The sequence below is a fragment of the Ananas comosus genome, linkage group 9 (genome assembly GCF_001540865.1).
Source record: "Ananas comosus cultivar F153 linkage group 9, ASM154086v1, whole genome shotgun sequence".
Lineage (NCBI taxonomy): Eukaryota > Viridiplantae > Streptophyta > Magnoliopsida > Poales > Bromeliaceae > Ananas > Ananas comosus.
The window spans coordinates 12,937,354-12,957,412 of NC_033629.1; the positions used below are offsets into that span (position 1 = coordinate 12,937,354).

General features: G+C 37.5%; 3 protein-coding genes across 7 annotated transcripts; 2 read left to right on the forward strand and 1 right to left on the reverse strand.

Annotated features, from left to right (window-relative positions):
• LOC109715834 (probable beta-1,3-galactosyltransferase 2) lies at positions 5,520-9,802 on the forward strand. The gene is made up of 11 exons (XM_020241029.1): positions 5,520-6,001; positions 6,710-6,806; positions 6,990-7,054; positions 7,180-7,391; positions 7,475-7,538; positions 7,835-7,907; positions 8,070-8,190; positions 8,625-8,712; positions 8,803-8,928; positions 9,058-9,167; positions 9,312-9,802. Exons 1-11 carry the CDS (start codon positions 5,862-5,864, stop codon positions 9,458-9,460), a joined length of 1,245 nt encoding a protein of 414 aa, XP_020096618.1. The 5' UTR covers positions 5,520-5,861; the 3' UTR covers positions 9,461-9,802.
• On the forward strand, positions 10,225-18,432 carry LOC109715103 (protein RRP6-like 3). 5 transcript variants are annotated; one of them, XR_002217510.1, is made up of 14 exons: positions 10,227-10,625; positions 11,302-11,543; positions 11,625-11,723; positions 12,959-13,042; positions 13,328-13,414; positions 13,529-13,649; positions 14,167-14,354; positions 14,444-14,482; positions 14,603-15,108; positions 15,540-16,038; positions 16,289-16,827; positions 16,977-17,049; positions 17,572-17,632; positions 17,983-18,432. XR_002217510.1 is itself a non-coding variant. In XM_020239913.1 (13 exons), exons 1-12 carry the CDS (start codon positions 10,364-10,366, stop codon positions 17,032-17,034), a joined length of 2,724 nt encoding a protein of 907 aa, XP_020095502.1. In that variant the 5' UTR covers positions 10,227-10,363; the 3' UTR covers positions 17,035-17,049; positions 17,983-18,432. The 5 variants fall into 5 exon arrangements, 3 of the variants coding, with proteins under 3 accessions (XP_020095503.1, XP_020095502.1, XP_020095501.1); XR_002217509.1 differs by lacking the exon at positions 17,983-18,432 and adding an exon at positions 17,797-17,976; XM_020239913.1 differs by lacking the exon at positions 17,572-17,632.
• On the reverse strand, positions 18,447-19,916 carry LOC109715104 (ATP synthase gamma chain 1, chloroplastic). The gene has a single exon (XM_020239916.1). The coding sequence runs from the start codon at positions 19,725-19,727 to the stop codon at positions 18,588-18,590; it is 1,140 nt and encodes a 379-aa protein (XP_020095505.1). The 5' UTR covers positions 19,728-19,916; the 3' UTR covers positions 18,447-18,587.

Here is a 20,059-nt window from a genome sequence, read left to right on the forward strand (position 1 = left end):
AAATCCATCTTTTGTATAACATGATATCAGAGCTAATTCTAAACCTCTGTCATTTTATGAGGACGTCGCTTTTTTATTTATTTGGAACTCTAACACAAAATGTGAGCACAAATTGTACTTTATTTATTTATTGGGATAATTGTCTATATACTCCTCATACGTTTGAAAATATCCGATTTATTCCTATTTTTTTTTCTTTCTAAAATATATCTCATATGTTCCACTGTTATTGCAAAATATCCCCGCAGTTATCTCCTGTTAAGTTAATTTGGGTTAAACGTGAGTTAAATATCTACCACAGTTAAAAAAAATAAAATACCAATTTTGCCCTTAACTTAAGGGCAAATAAAAAATATTGGTGACGGTAGAGGGGTATATTGGAAAAGACCAAAAGTCACAATATTCTGACTTTAAGGGCAAATAAAAAAAGTTAGTGATGGTAGAAGGGTATATTTAAAAGGGCAAAACAGTAATTTTACAGAAATAATAGTGTTCATTAATAAATTTTAACTCTAAGAGTATATTAAAAATAGATTGGAACGTAGAAGGGATATTTTCAATATTAGCCTTCTAAGAGGGGTAAATCGAAAAGTCGGAAACTTTTCAGGGGTATATAAGCAATTGCCCCTTATTTATTTGAGAGAAACAAATTGTTGTTTTATTGGGCAGTCTTGTGCTTCATCCAATCACATGGCACCATGTGGGCTTGGCAAAATTATTATTATTTTTATTTGAACAAATGGAACTGAAGTTAAAAAAGTAGGAAAAGTTAATGACAATAAAATTATATTAAATCTAATTAAGTTTTCAATTAAAATTTTGACTTATATGTCTTAAATTTTTTTCACTTCATTACCATAAAAAAATTTCATTTTTTTTTATAAATTTTAGAGGCATATAATTTTTGAATTTGAAACAAAAAGATTTTTTTTAATGACACCTAGCTAATTGAAGAGCATATATATGTCATGTATAGTTATAATTGTTATCAGGTAGGATAGCATTCTCCATATATGACAGAAATTGGGACGGGTCAAATCGCAATCAACACTACATGCATTGTGTCTGTACGTTTTTAAACAAATTTATTATCTTTTTTTTTTTCCTAGTAGTTCGATTTTTTGAAATTATGGTTAGTATCAAATATTCAACAATAAAAATTAACAAATTATTACTCTCTATAGACTTTAGCAATTTATCTCCAGATGCCAAATTGGAAGCAAATTATTTTTTAAATAATTTATTTATTTATTTATTTTTCATGTTTTTGTTGTGGGGCTAATATGTTTATTTGAGATGGTATTCGCGGGCCCGGCGAAAGCTTTGTATTACTTACTTGTATAGTGATGACAATTATAAATATTTTTTTTTTTCAAACAGAATAAAAAATTTTGAATGGAACTTTTGCAATATAATATGTTGATTTTTTATATATAGTGTGTGGATTCCATAATTCAAATATTTTAGAATTTGAGTCACAAAATTTGGGGTACGTAGAATTATTCAATCTCATTAGAATATTGCTTTTGGATCGAATTTTTATCAACAGTAACAACCTAGAAACGTACTTGGATCAAATTTCGGTACAGATACACTGAACCTTACGAGAAATACAACTGTACTGTCAAGCATCAAGTGATATAAATGAAATCGTGGAGTACCAATATATATCTACACTATACTGCACTTTTTCTAAAAGTTTGCTATATTATTTGTAACCAATGCACCAATTTTATAAAAAATTATCTGGTAATACTCTGTAACACCAGACACGTACTAATGCACATCTATTTAGTCACGCTTGCAGTGATACCTAGCAGCTTTTTTTTTTTTTTTTTTTGAGAGAGATAGGTAGCGCGCTACCCGCTTCGTTTATTTCATTTAGAAATAAACTTAGCTGGAAATGTGAATCAACTAGGATTCGAACTTGGAACCTCGGGTACCAACCACCAAGTCCTTTGCCACTTGCTCTAAGGACGGTCGGTGATACCTAGCAGCTAGTCTATCAATTTATGGTGTAAAGTATATTTTTTAAATCTACTCTTTTTTAAAAAAAAAAAAAAATTTCCATATGCCCCAAAAGGATCAGCTATTCTATGAGGAGGCAGCAACAGACAGATGGCATGGATTGATCCACCCACTACCTCAACCAAAGCCGGCAGGAAGTAAAGAGAAGATGCCCACAAAACACAATAGAGAGAGAGAGAGAGAGAGAGAGAGAGAGAAAAAGAGAGAGAAGGGGTATAAATACCCACAACCCATGTGATGCCACTCCCCATGCATGTGGGATTCTGCAGAGATGTATCACCTCTCTCTCTCTCTCTCTCTCTCTCTCTCTCTCTCTATCAGCTTTGGGAAACTTGCTGTGTGGGGAAAAGGGCAGTGAGTGGTCTTCAAGCCAAGAATACTGCTGCAAACAAACTTAACTTTACTCAATGAGATTCAGGTACCAAAAAAATCCTTTTAAAAAAGAAGAGGAAGAGCTCCAAATCTAATGCTTAATTTAAATAAACTTCTGAACCTGGCAATCCTTGGGATCTACCACTTAATACACTGCATTTGAAGGAGGTTTTGCTTAGTGAAATTACCCTAAGTGCCCTTTGTTGACTTAAATGGATCAATATTCTGCCCTGTAGCGAGAGTCATGTTCGAAATAGCGTGAGGCTGGGTGGGCCGAGTCATGTTTGAAGTGGCGTGAGGCTGGTTGGATCGAGTCACAATCGAGATTCGTTGACACTATATCTATACGCTTTAAGTAAATTGTTTGCGTATTTCTAACAGCTCGAGCTTTTGGGATTAATGATTAGCGCTAGCTAACGATCCGACATCCTTGTCTTAACAGTAAAATAATATTTTGCTGTGTTCTAGATAGCTAACGCATATATATAAAGATAATTTGAAATATTTGCCATAGAAGAAATTTCTACGTACTGAATTATACAAAAGATAAGGCAATTTAGGAAGCAAATTATGGATCTGATTTTGGGATCCAAACCCAATAATTTAGCTTGGACTAGAGGTGAATTTGTGGGTTTGTTGGGATCCACTTACACCCCTAATTAGTTGGCCATCCTATATTAATATTAAGATGATGTCATGTGAAGCAACAGCTTTTCATCCTTGACTTACTCTATATGGACTTGCATTATTATTTTATTACTATACCATTATTATTATTATTATCATTTTTAATAGTTTGTACATGTAGTACCAAACATTAGGTACATTAAGAAATTAACCTTACAGGATCCACTTTAAATAGGAAGCATAAAAAGGTGTATGTTGCATCTTTGTCTTTGGAATTAGCTGATCTAACAATATAATAACCTTAATGATAAGCTATGTTTAAGGTAATAAGCCATTAGCCTAGAGTCATTAATTCATGAGCTTTTACCTTGATGAAATTATTGCATCAACAAAACAACAACTACATAGTCTAGTGATTGTTAATTATTAGGGTTACCGCCTAGTCTAGTGATTGTTAATTACCAAGATTACTATCTAAGAAGTAGGGAGTTCAAAATCTCGCATGCGTTTCTGATCATAAAATAAGGCTTACCAAAGTTGCTCAGCTTCAAATTTTCTTTTTGGCTGTACCTGTATTGAACAGAATTTATGGCAAGCGAGTATTTGGCAATTTTTATCGTAATTGAAAGTAAGACTATACTATCGTATCTCACTTATCGGAGTCAAACATGCCCTAAGCCATGAAATTGATTTACTTGCTTAATAATAGAATATATTCTCTTAAGTATCAAAACAAAGTTGATGATTCACCCCCAATTCAAGGAGACCTTCCCTCTTCTTGTACTCCTTTATTCTCCTTGTCAACATCAAATATCATGTGGACTAATAATATACATCTACATGTGAAACATGCAATATTTCTAGGAGTAGTGGTATCCCTCTCTTGTGAGGTTCATACATTTTCTATTATTCTAACTTCTAAACATCAATTTTTGCTTGTGAAAGAGGTGTCTAAAGAGGAAGCTTCACTTAACAAGTACTTTTTGCTAGAGTGCTTTGAGGTTCCCTTGGTAAGCTTGGCAAGAGCTAGCTTTTGCTTTGAAGAACTACTAATTCTATCCAACTCCAAGCCAAACCATTGATATCAAGTGAAAAATTCTCGCTTAGCCGTAGTCATATCTAGTAGAGTGTCAAAAAATTTGCAAAGGTTCGGAGTTTCTCGTAACACCCCAATAATCTTATATCAGATGAAAAAAACTTGATTAGGAACATAAGAAACTGCACATCCTAATAATAATAATAATAATAACTGAATATAAGTATTTTGAACTAGTAGTTTGGGTTTAACGAATTATTATTGGCAGCGGATTGAATCATTACAGTTGATATCAGTACTGAATATCAACCGAAAGTATGATAGTCGAGTGCTATATGGGGCAAAATGCTACACTACCTTTAGAATCTCATCTCACATCCCCTAAACCCGCCACATCTAGAATTTTATATCGCTTTATAGTTTTGACTATGTGCTTGTGATTGGTTTGCGCATTTGCTACTACTACAATAAATAATAATATATATATAGTTTGGAAAAATTTTTATGAATTGAACAGCTCTAAGATCACATCAAGACCATATTAGGTCATACAAAGCTTTACATAAACATCAACACAAGCACATCTTATAAAACTACAACAACAAAATATTAAAATAAAAATTAGGCAATCATGGAGAGAATGATTGAGCCACAAGGCCAATGACTACTGTAGCAATTGCCATTGCCAAGATCTAGAAAGTCCTTTTCTTTTCCAAGCTGTATTACCTCCCAAGTCCACATGGGTTTCTTCTTCATCTTTCTTCTTTTATTTCATTCCCCATCAAAATTTTGAATTGACCAACTCCCTATTGGTCCATCATTTAATTATTATACAAAACCACACACAAGGGCAATTTGATCATTTCATTATATTTTTTTTGTGAAAATACTGAAATAAAAACGCGCAAAACTTTCCAGAACTATAAATCATTTTGAATCCACTGCTTGATCCTTCAAAATTTTAATTTTGCTCTCTAATATTTCAATTTATTTGATTGTAACCGATCAACGACAACTACAGCTTGATTTCAAAATTTAAGCTAATTGTTTACTTTAATAATTTTTTAGTTTTAAAAATTGTATAAAGTATACTAGTTAAATTTGTAAATATAAATGATATATTCAAAATTTAAAGTTAAAGTATTATTAATTGACTCAAATTAAATATATTTAAAAAATTAGATTAGTAAAATTAAAATTTTAAAAGATAGGATCGTGAATTTAAAATGATCCATCAGTTTAGGTAACTTCCGTAATTATAACTTTTAAATTCTAAATAAATTTTAATACATGCTTATGCTCGTTCCGCCAATAAAACGGCAAATTTCCTTAACTGTTGAATCGTAGTTAATGAAAAAATTTAAATTTAATTTAAAAAGTTGGAGCACCAATTCCAAAAATTGCTATAGTTGAGGGAGTATCCATACATTTTCACTCGTATAAATAGAGAGAGCAAAAGAGAGAGAGAGATAGTGTGTAAAGGAGACGTTTTTGCATCTTTTGAGCTCGTGAAGCAACTGCGAAAGAAGAAGAAGACGATGACCCATCTCCCCAATCTCAGAATCAAGCAGTGTTTCTCTCACTACTCACCATTTTTGTGATCTCTCTCTCTCTCTCTCTCTCTCTCTCTCTCTTTCTCTTTCTCTCTATATACCATGATCTCCACTTGAACTAGAGATTAATCTCTTTTTAGCAAAAAAAAACTCTATATGGGTAGTGGGGATCATAGAGCTCCTGTTGCTCTCCCCTGTTGATTTCGGAATAGAGGAGGAATAAGGAGTAAAAGGATTGGTGGGTGATGAGTCTCAAAAGCAAGGGATTTGTCGGCGGCGGCGGCGGTGGCGGCGGAGAGATTCCGTGCCGAGGTGCGGTTTCGCGGAAATGGGCCTTCTTGCTTTGCCTCGGGAGCTTTTGTTTAGGGCTTCTCTTCACCAATAGGTATAGAGTTTAATGCTCTCTTTTTCCCAATCCTCTATTTTGTGCTTTTGGATCTGTTGTTTCTTACTTGTTTCTGATTTTTTTTTTTTTTAATCAAGTTTTTGCATCCGGGTTGTGATTAATGGAGTCAATTGGTGTAATTTGGGGTGAGATTGTTGTTCTGCAACTTCCTTTTCTGGGTATAGAGGAGTTGTTAATTTATGTTATATAACCAAAAATTAATTAGGTTCTTTGATGGATTAGTACTTTTAATTGCTGTCTCAGTTCTCAAAGTGCTTGGATCAATCAATTCTCTTTATAGTAGATTGATTCATGGGGTAAAACCAAATGAGAGATTCTTTTGTTGTTTTTTTTTTCTTCTTTTTGGCAAAAGATCGGAACTTTTTACTTGTTGAGTTGAAAATCAGACAACAAGTTTATGCTTGTTGGATTTGAAGCAACTTTCTTTTTTTTTTCCCCTTCTTCCTTTATATATTAACATGGTTAGTTAGATTCATTGCAGTTAAATTTGTACGAAACAATGTAAAAATTGCAGTTTTACTTCTTTTATTCAGCAAAAAATTTCACTGCTGCATTAAATGGGTGCAATTATAAGGCATTTTGTCCTCTTTTCCACATCAGAAGCCCCCTGTAAATTTTGTTTACTGCATATTGAGATGTGAAAAAAAAGAAAGTGTACATCTTATTAGCACTAAATTCTATTAACAGGATGTGGACAATGCCCGAACCAAAAGAGGTTATTAGGAGAAGTGCGATCGAAGGGGAGAAGATGAACGTGGTTCCCGGCGATTGCAATTTGAAAAGTGTGAGTGTGTCGGGTCGTAATTTGTCTTATTACTACCAGTGAATAGTGTAAGTTATGGATGTATGGAAACTTGAATGCCAATTTGGCAGTTTGTAACTTTGTGCTTCCCGAATGATTCTACGCATGAATTTAGCTGCTCATGGACCATATTTTCTGTTTGTTCGTCTGCTCTTTCTTTATCAGATTAGAGAAAAGCAAGAGCCTAGTGATGTTCTAGGTGAAGTTTCAAGAACTCATCATGCTATACAGTAAGTTTTGCTTCTTTTTTCTTAGTTCCGTCGATTCATCATGTTCAGAACACTGGAAGAAAGAATATCTCAAAATCGAAGATATCATTTCGAACTAGCCCATGACATAACCTTTTCAATTGCAGGTCACTGGATAAAACAATATCAAACTTAGAAATGGAATTAGCAGCTGCAAGGGCCACACAGGAATCAATACTCAGCGGTTCTCCCTTATCAGATGACCTGAAGGACACCGAATCAAATGGAAGGCAAAAATATTTCATGGTTGTAGGAATAAATACAGCGTTTAGTAGTCGCAAGAGAAGAGATTCAGTTCGTGCTACTTGGCTGCCGCAAGGTTCAGAAACCCTTCCTGCATTTACATTCTTTGTCGCTGCTTTCTTGCATTTCTGACCATTCTGATGTGTAAAACCAAAATAGGTGAAAAGCGAAAGAAGCTTGAGGAAGAGAAGGGTATCATTATTCGATTTGTCATCGGTCACAGGTGTGTATGCATTCATGGTTGACTCATAATTTTCATTTGTGAACCGATATTGAGAAACATATAGACTTTGGTATAACAAACTACAAATATTGGTGTGATAAGATAATGAACCGATATTGAGAAACATATAGACTCTGGTATAATGAAGTACAAATATTGGTGTGCATAAAAGTATCACAGCACGAACCTATTCGAGCGTACCATGTATTTTCTCCCTTTATTTTGTTATCGTTGTTTTTTTTTTAGCACACTATGGATTTTATTTTTTCACGGTTTAAATTGGTCTCTGCATTTAGTGCTACGTCAGGAGGAATATTGGACAAGGCTATCGAAGCAGAAGATAGGAAACATGGGGATTTCATGAGGCTGGTAAATTTACCTTCTTTTGGGTTCTTTTTACCTGAATATTTTTAGAAAATCTCTTGTAAGGAAATCTTTTTTTTTTCTTTTGACGGGAAAAAAAGAGAAAAAAAGCTTGCTTCTGTAACTCAGGAAATTTAGAATCTTTAGTGTGTTTATTGAATTTCTCAGGATCATGTTGAAGGATATCTTGAATTATCAGCCAAGACCAAAATATATTTTGCGACTGCTGTGTCTATGTGGGACGCTGAGTTCTACATCAAAGTCGACGATGATGTACATGTTAATATCGGTGCGGCATCTTATCCTTACTTCAAATTCTATTTAACTGACATGTAATGTGGTTAAGTTTGTCGCTCGTTTTTGCGACTGCTTACGAGTAATCTAGTATAAAAATAAGGATCGCATTAAGCAGGATGTGATTGTTGAATGAACACCGCAAGAAATTATAGGATTTTTAGTTTATTTTTCTTCATTTCAAAGTATTAGATCATGCAGGGCTAGTAATTTATCCTTATATATCTGATATGCTTTATACAAAAGGTATAATTGATCCCTGTTAAATCTATTTATGAATATTCAACTTCCAGAGCTTAGAAATTAGAAATTTTCATATCAGGGCGTGTACGGAACACCTCTGAAAAGTCATCTACATACATATATACCGTTCTAATGTTTTGGTATACATATATACCATTCTAAAACCTATGCTTCCAATAATTGCAGCTACACTTGGAACTACCTTGGCTCGGCACCGTTCAAAGCCTCGTGTTTATGTTGGGTGCATGAAATCCGGCCCAGTCCTAGCTCAAAAGTAAGCATTTCTCGATAGATGTTACTAAAGTTCCAAAGAAAGTAGCTTCACAATTATGGTTTTAAACAGACGCCGTTTTATTTGATCCAGGGGGGTGAGGTATCATGAACCCGAATATTGGAAATTCGGAGAACAAGGAAACAAGTACTTCCGCCATGCTACTGGTCAGATATATGCCGTTTCAAAAGATTTGGCCGCATACATATCCATCAACAAGTAAGCCAACATTTAATATGGATCTTTTTTTTTTTTTTTTCTTTTGTATCGATTTGACATCGACAAGTACTTTCTTAGTAATTTCAGATAGACTTCTTACGGAAATACTCATTATTTCCTTCGTTTCAGGCACATTCTTCACAGGTATGCTAACGAGGACGTATCATTGGGAGCTTGGTTTATCGGATTAGACGTGGAGCATATTGATGATCGCAGGCTTTGTTGCGGTACTCCACCCGGTATGAATCTATCTCTTCGCAAATCTTTCTTAACCATGTTAATCTTTAAAATTGCCTTTAATTACTCGTAAAAAATCTACTAAAACCTGGCGAAAGTTTTCAAGTTGAGCAAAACTAAATGTTATGGCGATAATTTCTCCGCAGATTGCGAGTGGAAAGCGCAGGCGGGCAACATCTGCGTGGCTTCATTTGACTGGAGCTGCAGCGGCATCTGCAAATCGGCAGAAAGGATCAGAGAGGTTCATCAGCGTTGCGGCGAAGGCGAGAACGCCTTGTGGAGCGCCACATTCTAACCAGCAGAGTCCTTCGAAATACATACGATAAGGAGCGCAAAAAGCCGGTCAAATTGTACCTATGTGAATGTATGTAATGTAGCTGATATTAGAAGAGGATTTTATATACTGGGTTTCTTTCATAAGGGATCCTTTTCCATTTTCTGGTAGAAAAAAGATCCCTAGCAATGTAAGGAAAAAAACTGAGAGAGGGAAATATATATATATATATATAGAGAGAGAGAGAGAGAGAGAGAGGGAGAGGGAGAGTTGAGTTCTCCCCCCTACATTTTTTTACATTTGTTGTAACTCTTGCTTATGGGTTAGCAAGGCAATAATAAGTGCTAATTTTCTCTTGATGAAGGTTTTGAACTTTTTTTTTTTTTATATTTTTCCTAATTTCATAGTGTAATATGGAAGTAAAATCAATCTATTGACTGATAATTTATTCAATACAGGCATTCATGAAGTTATATTAATTGATATTATTTATCAATTTACTATCTTACTGTTCTGTATTCGAATTCAGCAATTATTTCTAAGTTTTGGTATTATTTGAGCCAGTGATAAAATGGCAGTTTGAAATTTATGATTTATCTAAGAAAAAGTTTTACGAATTCTCGTGTTTTAATTAATTCGGGAGCGAGAATTAATTTTTCCTAATATAAAAAATGTGTGGCGGATTAAACTAAAAATTATTGCTTAGATGGTAAATTTTAACATTTTAAAAATTCCAAACAAAGTTTAGATAAACTTCGGTTTTATGAGAAAAAAAGAAAAAACACTTATATTAGCTACGTGAGAGAGTAGTTTCTTACAGAGGCGGCGCCGCGGCGGCCACCAAAAAGGGCACGAAAACAGCAACTCACGCTCCATCGAGAGTGATCGAGAGAGAGAGAGAGAGAGAGAGAGAAGCTCGTGGGAATGGCGAGTCGCGAGAGGACGATCCGCGTCGCGATTGTCGCCGCGGCGGCGATCTCCCTCGTGGCCTCGGCGGCGCTCCTCCTCCTCCGGCAGCGGCGGCTGCGGCGGCGGCGGCGGCGCGGGGTGGCGTGCGGCGGCGGAGGGAGGCGGCGCCGCCGCTGCTTCGAGCCGGAGGAGAAGCCCCAGAACCGGTTCAAGCGCGTCCTCGCCGATAACTCTTACTCCCCATTCAAGCATTTGAAGTGCGAGGGCAAAGAGAAAGGTCCAAAAACTCTTCTTTTTCGTAGACTTGTGATGATGCAAACTCTTAATTGGGTAAAAATGGATGGTCGCATTCTGAAACGGCTGCTTAGTATCTAATCTTATAAATTTTGCTTGATTTAGTATGTTCTAATCAGAATTTGACAGTACTTTTGACTTTTTTATGTAGAATATTCTGTAATCTACTAGAATTATTCTGCTACTTAATGAAAACTGTGAAATTCAGATAGATTTTTATCAAAATTTGAGATTTTTTTTTTCAGGTAATCAACCCATTTCAAAATTTATACATTTTTACCCTCTTATTGAGCTAGGACACATTGTGAAGTATATACATGAATTTTAGAAGTTTTGGATTTTGCTATCTATTTTTTCTGATGATTTGAAATAAGAATCTGAACTTCAAAAGTTTTGATTTGAAATAAGAACCTAATTTTGTATGATGTGATGTTTTTCATTCATTCATCTAAGCATGATTGCATTTTATAAGATGTTAAGAGCTGAGAAAGTAGAATTGGAGTTCAAAGATGAGGGATTTTGCATTGTACTGATGCTAGAAGTAGTTTGCTGAGATAATCTAAGCCGTCAGGTTTGGAGACGATTTCATGTGTCATATTTTAATGCGCTGATATTTCTGTATACATCTCATATGCTGATCTCTCAATGTTCAACATCAGGTGTCTCTTTGAAGATGCATCCATATGAAGAAGAGATTAATTCTTTGCTGGATGATCCTCCGCTTATATCGAACTTTTGTTCAAACAATAAATATTCAGACATGAGTACTTCGTATAGTTGGATTGACACAGAAGCTCAGTTAGAGTCCCTCACAAAATTGCTTAGTGGAGAACGAGTCTTTGCTGTTGATACGGAACAGCATAGTCTTCGATCCTTCCTAGGTTATACTGCTTTAATGCAGGTGAATCCAACATTTTCAGTATATGTTTCTAATTTATATTTCTCTTATGTGAAGATCTAATTTATGATCATTCTGTTGAAGATTTCTACTCAGAAGGAAGACTTTTTGATAGATACAATTGCTTTACATGACGTGATGGGGATCTTACGCCCTGTTTTTGCTGATCGTTCCATTTGTAAGGTGGTCTTCTAAACCTTCTTTCTTTCCTTAATCCATAGTTTTTATTCTTGTGATCTTTCATGGTAGAGGTGCTTCTGTAAATAGCTTTTTATTTTCTGGCATCAAGTTCCATAAAAAGGCGTTCTTTCTCAATAAATGGCATTCACTGTTTTCCTTAAATTTCCATTGTTTTATATATATCCTTGTAATTTTCTAAGTTTTGCACCTTATTAAGTATTAAGGGTTTATAAAGGGGAAAACTTCAAAAAACCCCCCTGTGGTTTCGTAGTTTCTCACTTTGCCCCCCTGTGGTTTAAAATGTATCAAATTGCCCCCCTGTGGTTTCGTTTTTATCTTTTCGGTAGCTTTTTCGTTAATATTTCATTAAATTATATACAAAAAACTTCAGATACCTATCTAGATTTATCAAATATTCACTTTAGTACCCTTTAATTTTAATTTTATCACTGATTTAAGAAAAAAAAATAATGAAATTGATAAGAAAAAGAGAAAAGAAACCACAGGGGGGCAAATTGATACATTTTAAACCACAGGGGGGCAAAGTGAGAAACTACGAAACCACAGGGGGGGTTTTTGAAGTTTTCCCTTTATAAAGACTCAAGATATGTCATTGCTCTTGCGCATGTGCTGCCATTTTTCGAGGATCACCTCATATACAACCATGCTAGATTGTTTAAGCAAACATATGCGAGTAGTCATAACTCTCTAGGTCTTTCAGTGAGTGCATACATTTAGTTAAAAAGTGGATGCAATACAAATTATAGTTGTTTATACAGTTCTGTACGAATGTTTGTACATTTATCTGTAAATGCATAAATTATTTATCTATCTTTCACTTGTTAGTATTGCTTAAATGACTGGCTTTAATCTAATAATGGATCAAGAACGATTGGGCAATTCGGGAAATGCTATATCCCCCTGAGCCAAGTGGAGTGGTATTCTAGAAATAAATACGTCTCATCTTCATGAAGTTCAAAAACAAATAGGCCTTATGCGTAGCCAATTTATTTGATGTGTCCGCTATGCTAATTTACCATTTATGCAAATTAGCAGTGGAACGAGGGACTTCATGTTGAGCAGGATCCTCTTTGGCAACTTCAAATAATTATTTTCTTAATTGCAATTGATTTATGAAAAATTGTGATTGCAACAGTTTTTTTAAATAATTTTTAAATGCAATATTCTAAATTTGCTGGACATTTATGTTCATCTCTGTTACATAATTTGTGATGCAGGTATTTCATGGAGCTGATAATGATGTTCTTTGGCTTCAGAGAGACTTTCATATATATGTTGTAAATATGTTTGATACTGCGAAGGTAATGAGGTTTTACCAATGAGTATTTTAGTTGAAGTTTTATCAAAAGCTGAGATGGTACTACCAGAAGATAAATTCAGCAATACTGTGCCTTATGATGTTGAATAGATATTTTGTTATTTTCATTAGTATTCTTATTTATTCAATTTATTATGTACTTGTCTCTGCAAGAGGTGCAAATTGCTGTCATTCTATTGGTTTCACTTAACTGAGGTTACAATGATTATTTAAGTTCTAATTTGGTAACACGTGCTCTTTTAAAATTTTAATTCTACTTTGTTTGCAGGCATGTGAAATTCTATCGAAGCCGTACAAATCATTAGCATATTTGCTTGAAACATATTGTGGAGTTTCTACCGACAAAACTTTCCAGGTTCATACAACCTCATAATTCCTTTCAAGGCATGCTTTTTTTTTTTTTTTTTGGGTACTATAGTTTTTAGCTGGGAATTTGAACAGCAATATCAATTTTCACTTGAAATTCCAGCGGGAGGATTGGAGAGTACGCCCACTATCGACAGAGATGATTGAATATGCTCGTAGTGATGCTCACTATTTGTTATATATCTCTGACTGTTTGGCCTCTGAACTCCATAAGAGAATTTGTGGTATGATCCTGTTGATTGTTTGTCTTTTCTCCATCATAATTACAAACCAAACAAACAATCCCCCCATGGTGACCAACACACACACCCCGAAAAACCGAAAAATAAACAAAGCTACAAATAATACAGAAGTCATCTCAATCATCTTAACAATTGTATGAACATCCATGGCATTGTGAGAGAAAAATGTAGGGGCTGGGCTGGAAGGATCTAAAATTAACTTAGGTACTTGACTATATTCTACTATTTAAAAATTAATCTTTGTTTGGAAATTTATCTTAATGGCGTATATGGATATTGATAGCAGTAAAAAGTTGGAAGTTTTGAATGGCATATATGTTAAACAAAACAAATTTTCATCTTCAAGTTTCTTACTATTTTATTGCTTAATCAATTGCTTTGAGAAACCTCGAGTTGGGAAAGATGCAGAGTCTAATGTCCGTCTAATGTTAAAACACAATTATTGGCGCGGTGTTTCTCCTTAGTTGAAGTTTTTTAATTAATATTACAATCTAATCAGATACTTCAGATTGTCCCGATGACAAATTCAATTTTTTCTTCGAGGCCAGTCGTCGTGCAAATATGGTTTGCATGCAACTTTATGTGAAAGACAATGAATCTACTCCGGGAGCTTCTGCTGCAGCATCTATTTTTTCACGCTATATGAATGTTCAAGGGTTTGAATCCTTGAAACTGGGTGAATCAAAGGTATATCTTAGAAGCAGTATTTTGCTGTTTTACCTTATTATTCTTTTTTTATATCCGGATATTATTTCTAAACATTTTATCCTTTGTAGGATCTTATTTGGAAATTATGTGCATGGAGGGACTTAATGGTCAGTTTTTATGAACTTTTAATATTTCTGACAATTTACTATTTGTTTTATGTATCTGCCTGTTAAATGAAGTGTGCTTCCATGCAAGTATCTCATAACCTCATTGTGCCTCTCTTCCAGGCTCGAGTTCATGATGAAAGCTTACGATTTGTCCTCTCGGATCAAGCTATAGCTGCTCTCGCTGTAACAATTCCAAAAAGCTCAACAGAAGTATATAATGTCATAGTAGAAGCTGACCTTAGTAATGGTTCAGCATATCCTTCCCAACCATCACCATCTCCTGTTGTGGTTACTCACGTTGAAGAACTATGCTGTTTACTTCAGGATTCGACCACCAACATAGATAATGTTTTTAAGCTTTTGCTAGACAAGAATCTAGGCCAAACCGGATGTTGTCCTCTATCAGTTTATAACTATGCACTAGTATCCGAATTCAATTTGAAGAAAACCAGTATGTTTTCCTTGAAGCATGGTGGGGAAAAGTTGACGCCAACAAATAATAAGAAGGCCTCCCGTGAACTCTTCATTCAAAAGTTCTCTTGCAAATCCCCAGTTTACCATAACTGCAGGATCTACGCTACTGATGGGAGATTGCTTTGCTATTGTGATCGAAGAAAACTAGAATGGTTAGTTTCCTTGAACCATATGAGTTTTATTATTAGAAATGGTTAATGAAAAACTGGTCCTTGAAGTTTGATCCCAACTTTGAATACATCCTCTGAGTTTTCATTTTGACAATTAAGTCCTTGACGTATGTTTCCATATAACAATTTCGCTCCTGCCATTGTTCTACCTTTGAAAAAAAAGACCACGTCAATGCCATTCACTGTCAGGGCAAGGCCAATCTCAACAACTTGCATGGTGGCTTATAGACATATTGGACTGAGGGAAGGACTTAAATTGTCATTCAGGACAACTTCAGGGACTAAATTGCTTTAATTAATACTGTGCAGATGCAATTGAAATCAGGATCAAACTTAAAAGGACACAATTTGTAATAAATCCACTTTTGAAAGTAAATGTTACGTCGTATATATTGCTTGATATTGTAATGCAGGTATCTTCAACGCAATTTGGCAAAGATGGTAGAAGAGGACCCTCCGGCAATCATGCTGCTTTTTGAACCGAAGGGGCGACCAGAGGATGAAGACAATGACTTCTACATTCACAGTAAGAAAAACATATGCGTTGGATGTGGGGAAAAGAGTCACTATATACGTTACAGAATAATACCATCATGCTATAGAATGCATTTCCCAGAGCACTTGAAAAGCCACCGCTCGCATGATATTGTCCTGTTGTGTGTGGATTGCCATGAAGCAGCTCATGCTGCTGCTGAGAAGTATAAGAAGCAGATTGCAGGAGAATTTGGGATCCCTCTGTTTGTGCAAAGGATAGTTGGTTCAGGGGATAAACCTATTATAACAGTTTCATCGAGTATTGACGGGAAGGATGATGATACCGGTGTGTCTCCTTTGCAGTTGAGGACTGCTGCTATGGCTCTTTTACGCCATGGGTCCAGTATGCCTTTAGAGAGACAGGCGGAGCTTATGCAGGTGATCTTTCTACTCTTATATACATTTTGTCCTTTGAAGTTTTTCGTGGAAGTGACCAATCAAATGTTCTCTTGAAACAAATCCTTTCTGAAAAGCAAATTCTAGAATTGTCATTTGTGATCATTTTCGTGTTGAATTTCATGCTATATAAACCGAGAAATGTTCTGGTTGCCTTTTTATATATGCACTTTGAGGAGCTTTGCTGAAATTGTTTCTGTTTTTTAGTGCGTCATATTTCACTCCCTTGCAGATTGTAAAGGCATACTATGGAGGAAGGGAAGTGACTCCAGAAGATCTGGAAATGGCATTATTTGTTGGTATGAGTCCCCATGAGAGGAGGAGGTTTGAAAAGAAAAAAGGGTTGTCTTTTCTAAACCCTGAAAAGCGTACCATAAGCAAAGGTAGCACATGCACTGCTGTAGAGGCTGCAAAGAAAGATTCAGAGATGGATCATTCCACAAACCAAGAACTAATAACTGGTAAATTTGATGTTAGTGATGGTGGTCAGGGGGATTTATCTACCACTAATGAAGATGTTGATAGAAGACAACCTCCTGAGAAGGGAAACAATTGCACTTTAGACTATGGCAATGGGGATGGGATTACCTCTGAAAGTGACAAGAAGCTATCACTGTTAGGTCACGGGCCGCATGGGAAGCAAGTTGTAGAACATTTACTTAACAATTACGGAGAAGAGGGTATTCGCGAATTTTGCCAGAGATGGCGACAAGTCTTTGTCGAAGCCATTCATCCTCGGTTCTTACCATCTGGTTGGAATATAAAGCACAGGTGAACTGTCCCGTCTCTTGTTTTGGAGTTTCGAATGATTTTTCAAGTTTTTTCGGACAAAATGATGGTCTTTTTCTTTTACCTTATCTTGTTGTTATCTTACCAAATCGCTGAACAAATTATTTAATCATGTCCGCACGTTTTTGCAGTGGGCGACGGGATTTTGGTGAGTACAGTGTTTATAATCCAGCAAAGAAAGCTCCTTAAATTTCTAGCAGCTAGGTATGTTCATCATTTATTGCTCTAGAATTTCTGCATACAAAATTTTACCGCATCCAGAGGACATTATATAAGTGGAAGTTCTTTGGAAGTTCTTTTTCACTTGATTCCTAGCATGTTTTCTCCTGGTTATAAAAGTTGGGTTGATTTATATATTTTGTCTCGTTCATTTACAATACTTATCTGGATGATTGAGATGCTACGCTTTCTTTCTGTTTCTCTTGATTGTTTAAGTGAAAAAAATAAAATACTACCTAAGATGAAGGTGGATTAGAATTACCTTTGATAATTTTGTCGAAGTCGGTTTGATAAGGCGCATAAGATTTAAATATCTGTCCACATAGGAACACAAAGCATACTGTGAATTTGAGTGCGTTTTTAATGTGTCAAGCCGTCAACCATCCGCACACAAACATGAAGCTTACTACTAATTCGGCAGCTAACTCAATGCTGTTTTTTTTTTTTTTTTCCCCCGGCTTTGGCGGTTGCGGAGTATATATTCTTATCTTTGGTATTTAATTTCAGGTTGCTGAGTCGTCAGGTTGCGTACAACCTTTTGTTTTGGTTGCCCATGTTATCCGCAAGGGTACATCTTCTTGCTCGTTCTGGATTTATTTATGTTGTAACACATACATCGAGTATTATTTATCCGATGTACTATTATTCGTTTACAATGCTATGGTATTATAACTTTCCTTTGGGTTGTTGTAGCATCATCTGTATGATCGTATTTGTGTTATTTGTCTGCAGCTGTCGAGTAGGTTGAATGTTCTTCCGCGAACTGGGAATTGCAATAGAGGCAATCATAGAATGTCATTTTTATTAACTTCATTATAATCAGCACTGCACGAAATTATATCTAAGTGCTGTGTTTGGCATCACTTTGGTTTCATTTGCGTTGAAGTTTTAATCCCGAGTGCCTGATTTTTTTTTCAGGATAAGCGGAGTTGTTCTTAACCTAGTTCTTTATATCAGTTGGTCTGATGTAGTTCAATGACTATTCCATTGAGCGCAGCCAAAAGTCCATCAAAGTAATGCTTTTCTCAGTCCTCAGATGCTTCTATTGGAGGTTGAAGATTCGAAGATCCAAAGCATTTGTGGACATTTTTCGGCTCTATATCATTCGGAGTGGTTGCATTTTGAAAACGCACGTGGATGCATGAACATTTTATTTTATTCAATCGCCTTTTGTTCTGTTCATGCTGGTTCTATAGTCATTATTTTTTTCAGTAAAATTACAGGGAAAAAAAGTGCTGCTAAAAATAATAGTTGGACAATAAAGAAAAAGGCTTAATAATACATACATATTCCGTTTCAGAATCCACATTTGGCTTTCTCATGACCATAGATCAGTAATACAATTATAACCATCCTTACAACAGCATACATAGAGCATATCATATTTTTTTTCCTTTTCTTGGGGAGAAAATTTTGGAAATTAAATAAGTAGCACTTACAAGAAGAAGAGAAGTTGAAAATGGCGCCGCAGCGGCGGTAGCGGCGGCAGCAAGGAAGGAAAAGAGAAGAGGTATTGATTGATTTTAGGTGAGGGCGTTGGCGCCGGCGACGATCTCGAGGATCTCGCCGGTGATCTTGGCCTGGCGCTCGCGGTTGTAGACGATGGAGAGGCTGCGGCGGAGCTCGACGGCGTTGTCGCTGGCGTTGCTCATGGCGCTCATGCGCGCGGCGAGCTCGCTGGCGAGCGACTCCTGCAGGGCGCGCAGGATCTGGCTGTTGAGGTAGAGCGGCAGCAGGGCGTCGAGGATCTGCACGGGGTCCTGCTCGAACTGCAGGATGGGCGAGAAGGCGGGCGTGGGCGTCCGCACCGTCTCGCGCTCGACCGTGAGCCTGCCCTCCCTGGTGGTGAGGCGGAAGAGCTCGTCCTCGGCCGCGTCGACGCACACCCCGTTGATGTCGCAGATCTCCCCCTTGGGCGACAGCGGCAGCAGCGTGTGGATCACCGGGTCCGCCTTCACCAGCGACACGAACTTGGTGTACAGCAGCTCCACCTTGTCCACCTCCTCGCTCACGAACAGCGCGAACACGTCGTCCCGCGCCGTCGGCAGGCTGCCCACCTCCAGGAACCGGTCCACGGGGATGTAGGGCCGCCGCTGGAAGTAGGAGTTGCCCTTCTTCCCCACCGAGATCAGCGTGTACGCGATGCCCAGCGCCGACAGCTCCCCCATGCGCGACTCCGCCTTCTTGATGATGTAGTTGTTGAACCCCCCGCACAGCCCCCGGTCCCCCGTCACCACCACCAGCGCCACCTTCCGCACCGGCCGCACGCGCGTCAGCGGCACGTCCACGTCCTCGCTCTGCAGCTGCTCGTTGATGTTGTACAGCACCTCCACCAGCGTCTCCGAGAAGGGCCGCCCGCTCACCACCGCCTCCTGCGCCCGCCGCACCTTCGCCGCCGCCACCAGCTTCATCGCCTCCGTTATCTTCTGCGTGTTCTTCACCGAGTCGATGCGCTCCCGGAGCTCCCGGAGCCCGCACCGCACCGCCGCCGACCCCGCGCCGCGCCGGACGAGGAGGCCCGGGGAATGCTGCTGCTGCTGCTGCTGCTGCTGAAACGGCAGGCGGGAGGGGAGGAGCAGCGACCGCGACGACAGCGAGTCCGCCGAGGACGCCAACATCGCTGCGGCGGCGGCAGCGCCAGCAGAGGAGGAAGAGGAGGACATGGTGTGGGTGAGTAAGTGATTCACTCTCTCTCTCTCTCTCTCTCTGTTTTTTACTCTCTCTTTTGCCTCTTCAATGGAGAAGAGAAGAGAAGAGAAGAGTTAGGGCTTCTGGAGATTGAGGGATTGAGATGATTGGGTGGAGGGAACGAGAGGTGGAGGGAGAAGGGAGGGGGGGAGAGGGGGGGAATTTGGGAGGGAGGATTTGGATTGGGTTGGGGATAAGGGGGCGGATTTTGACCGTTGGGACTGAGGATGTGGTTTTGTGGTGTTGGAAGAGTTTGTGTTGTGGAATATGGATTATGGAAGAGTAGGTCCCGTGTGTAATTAGGATC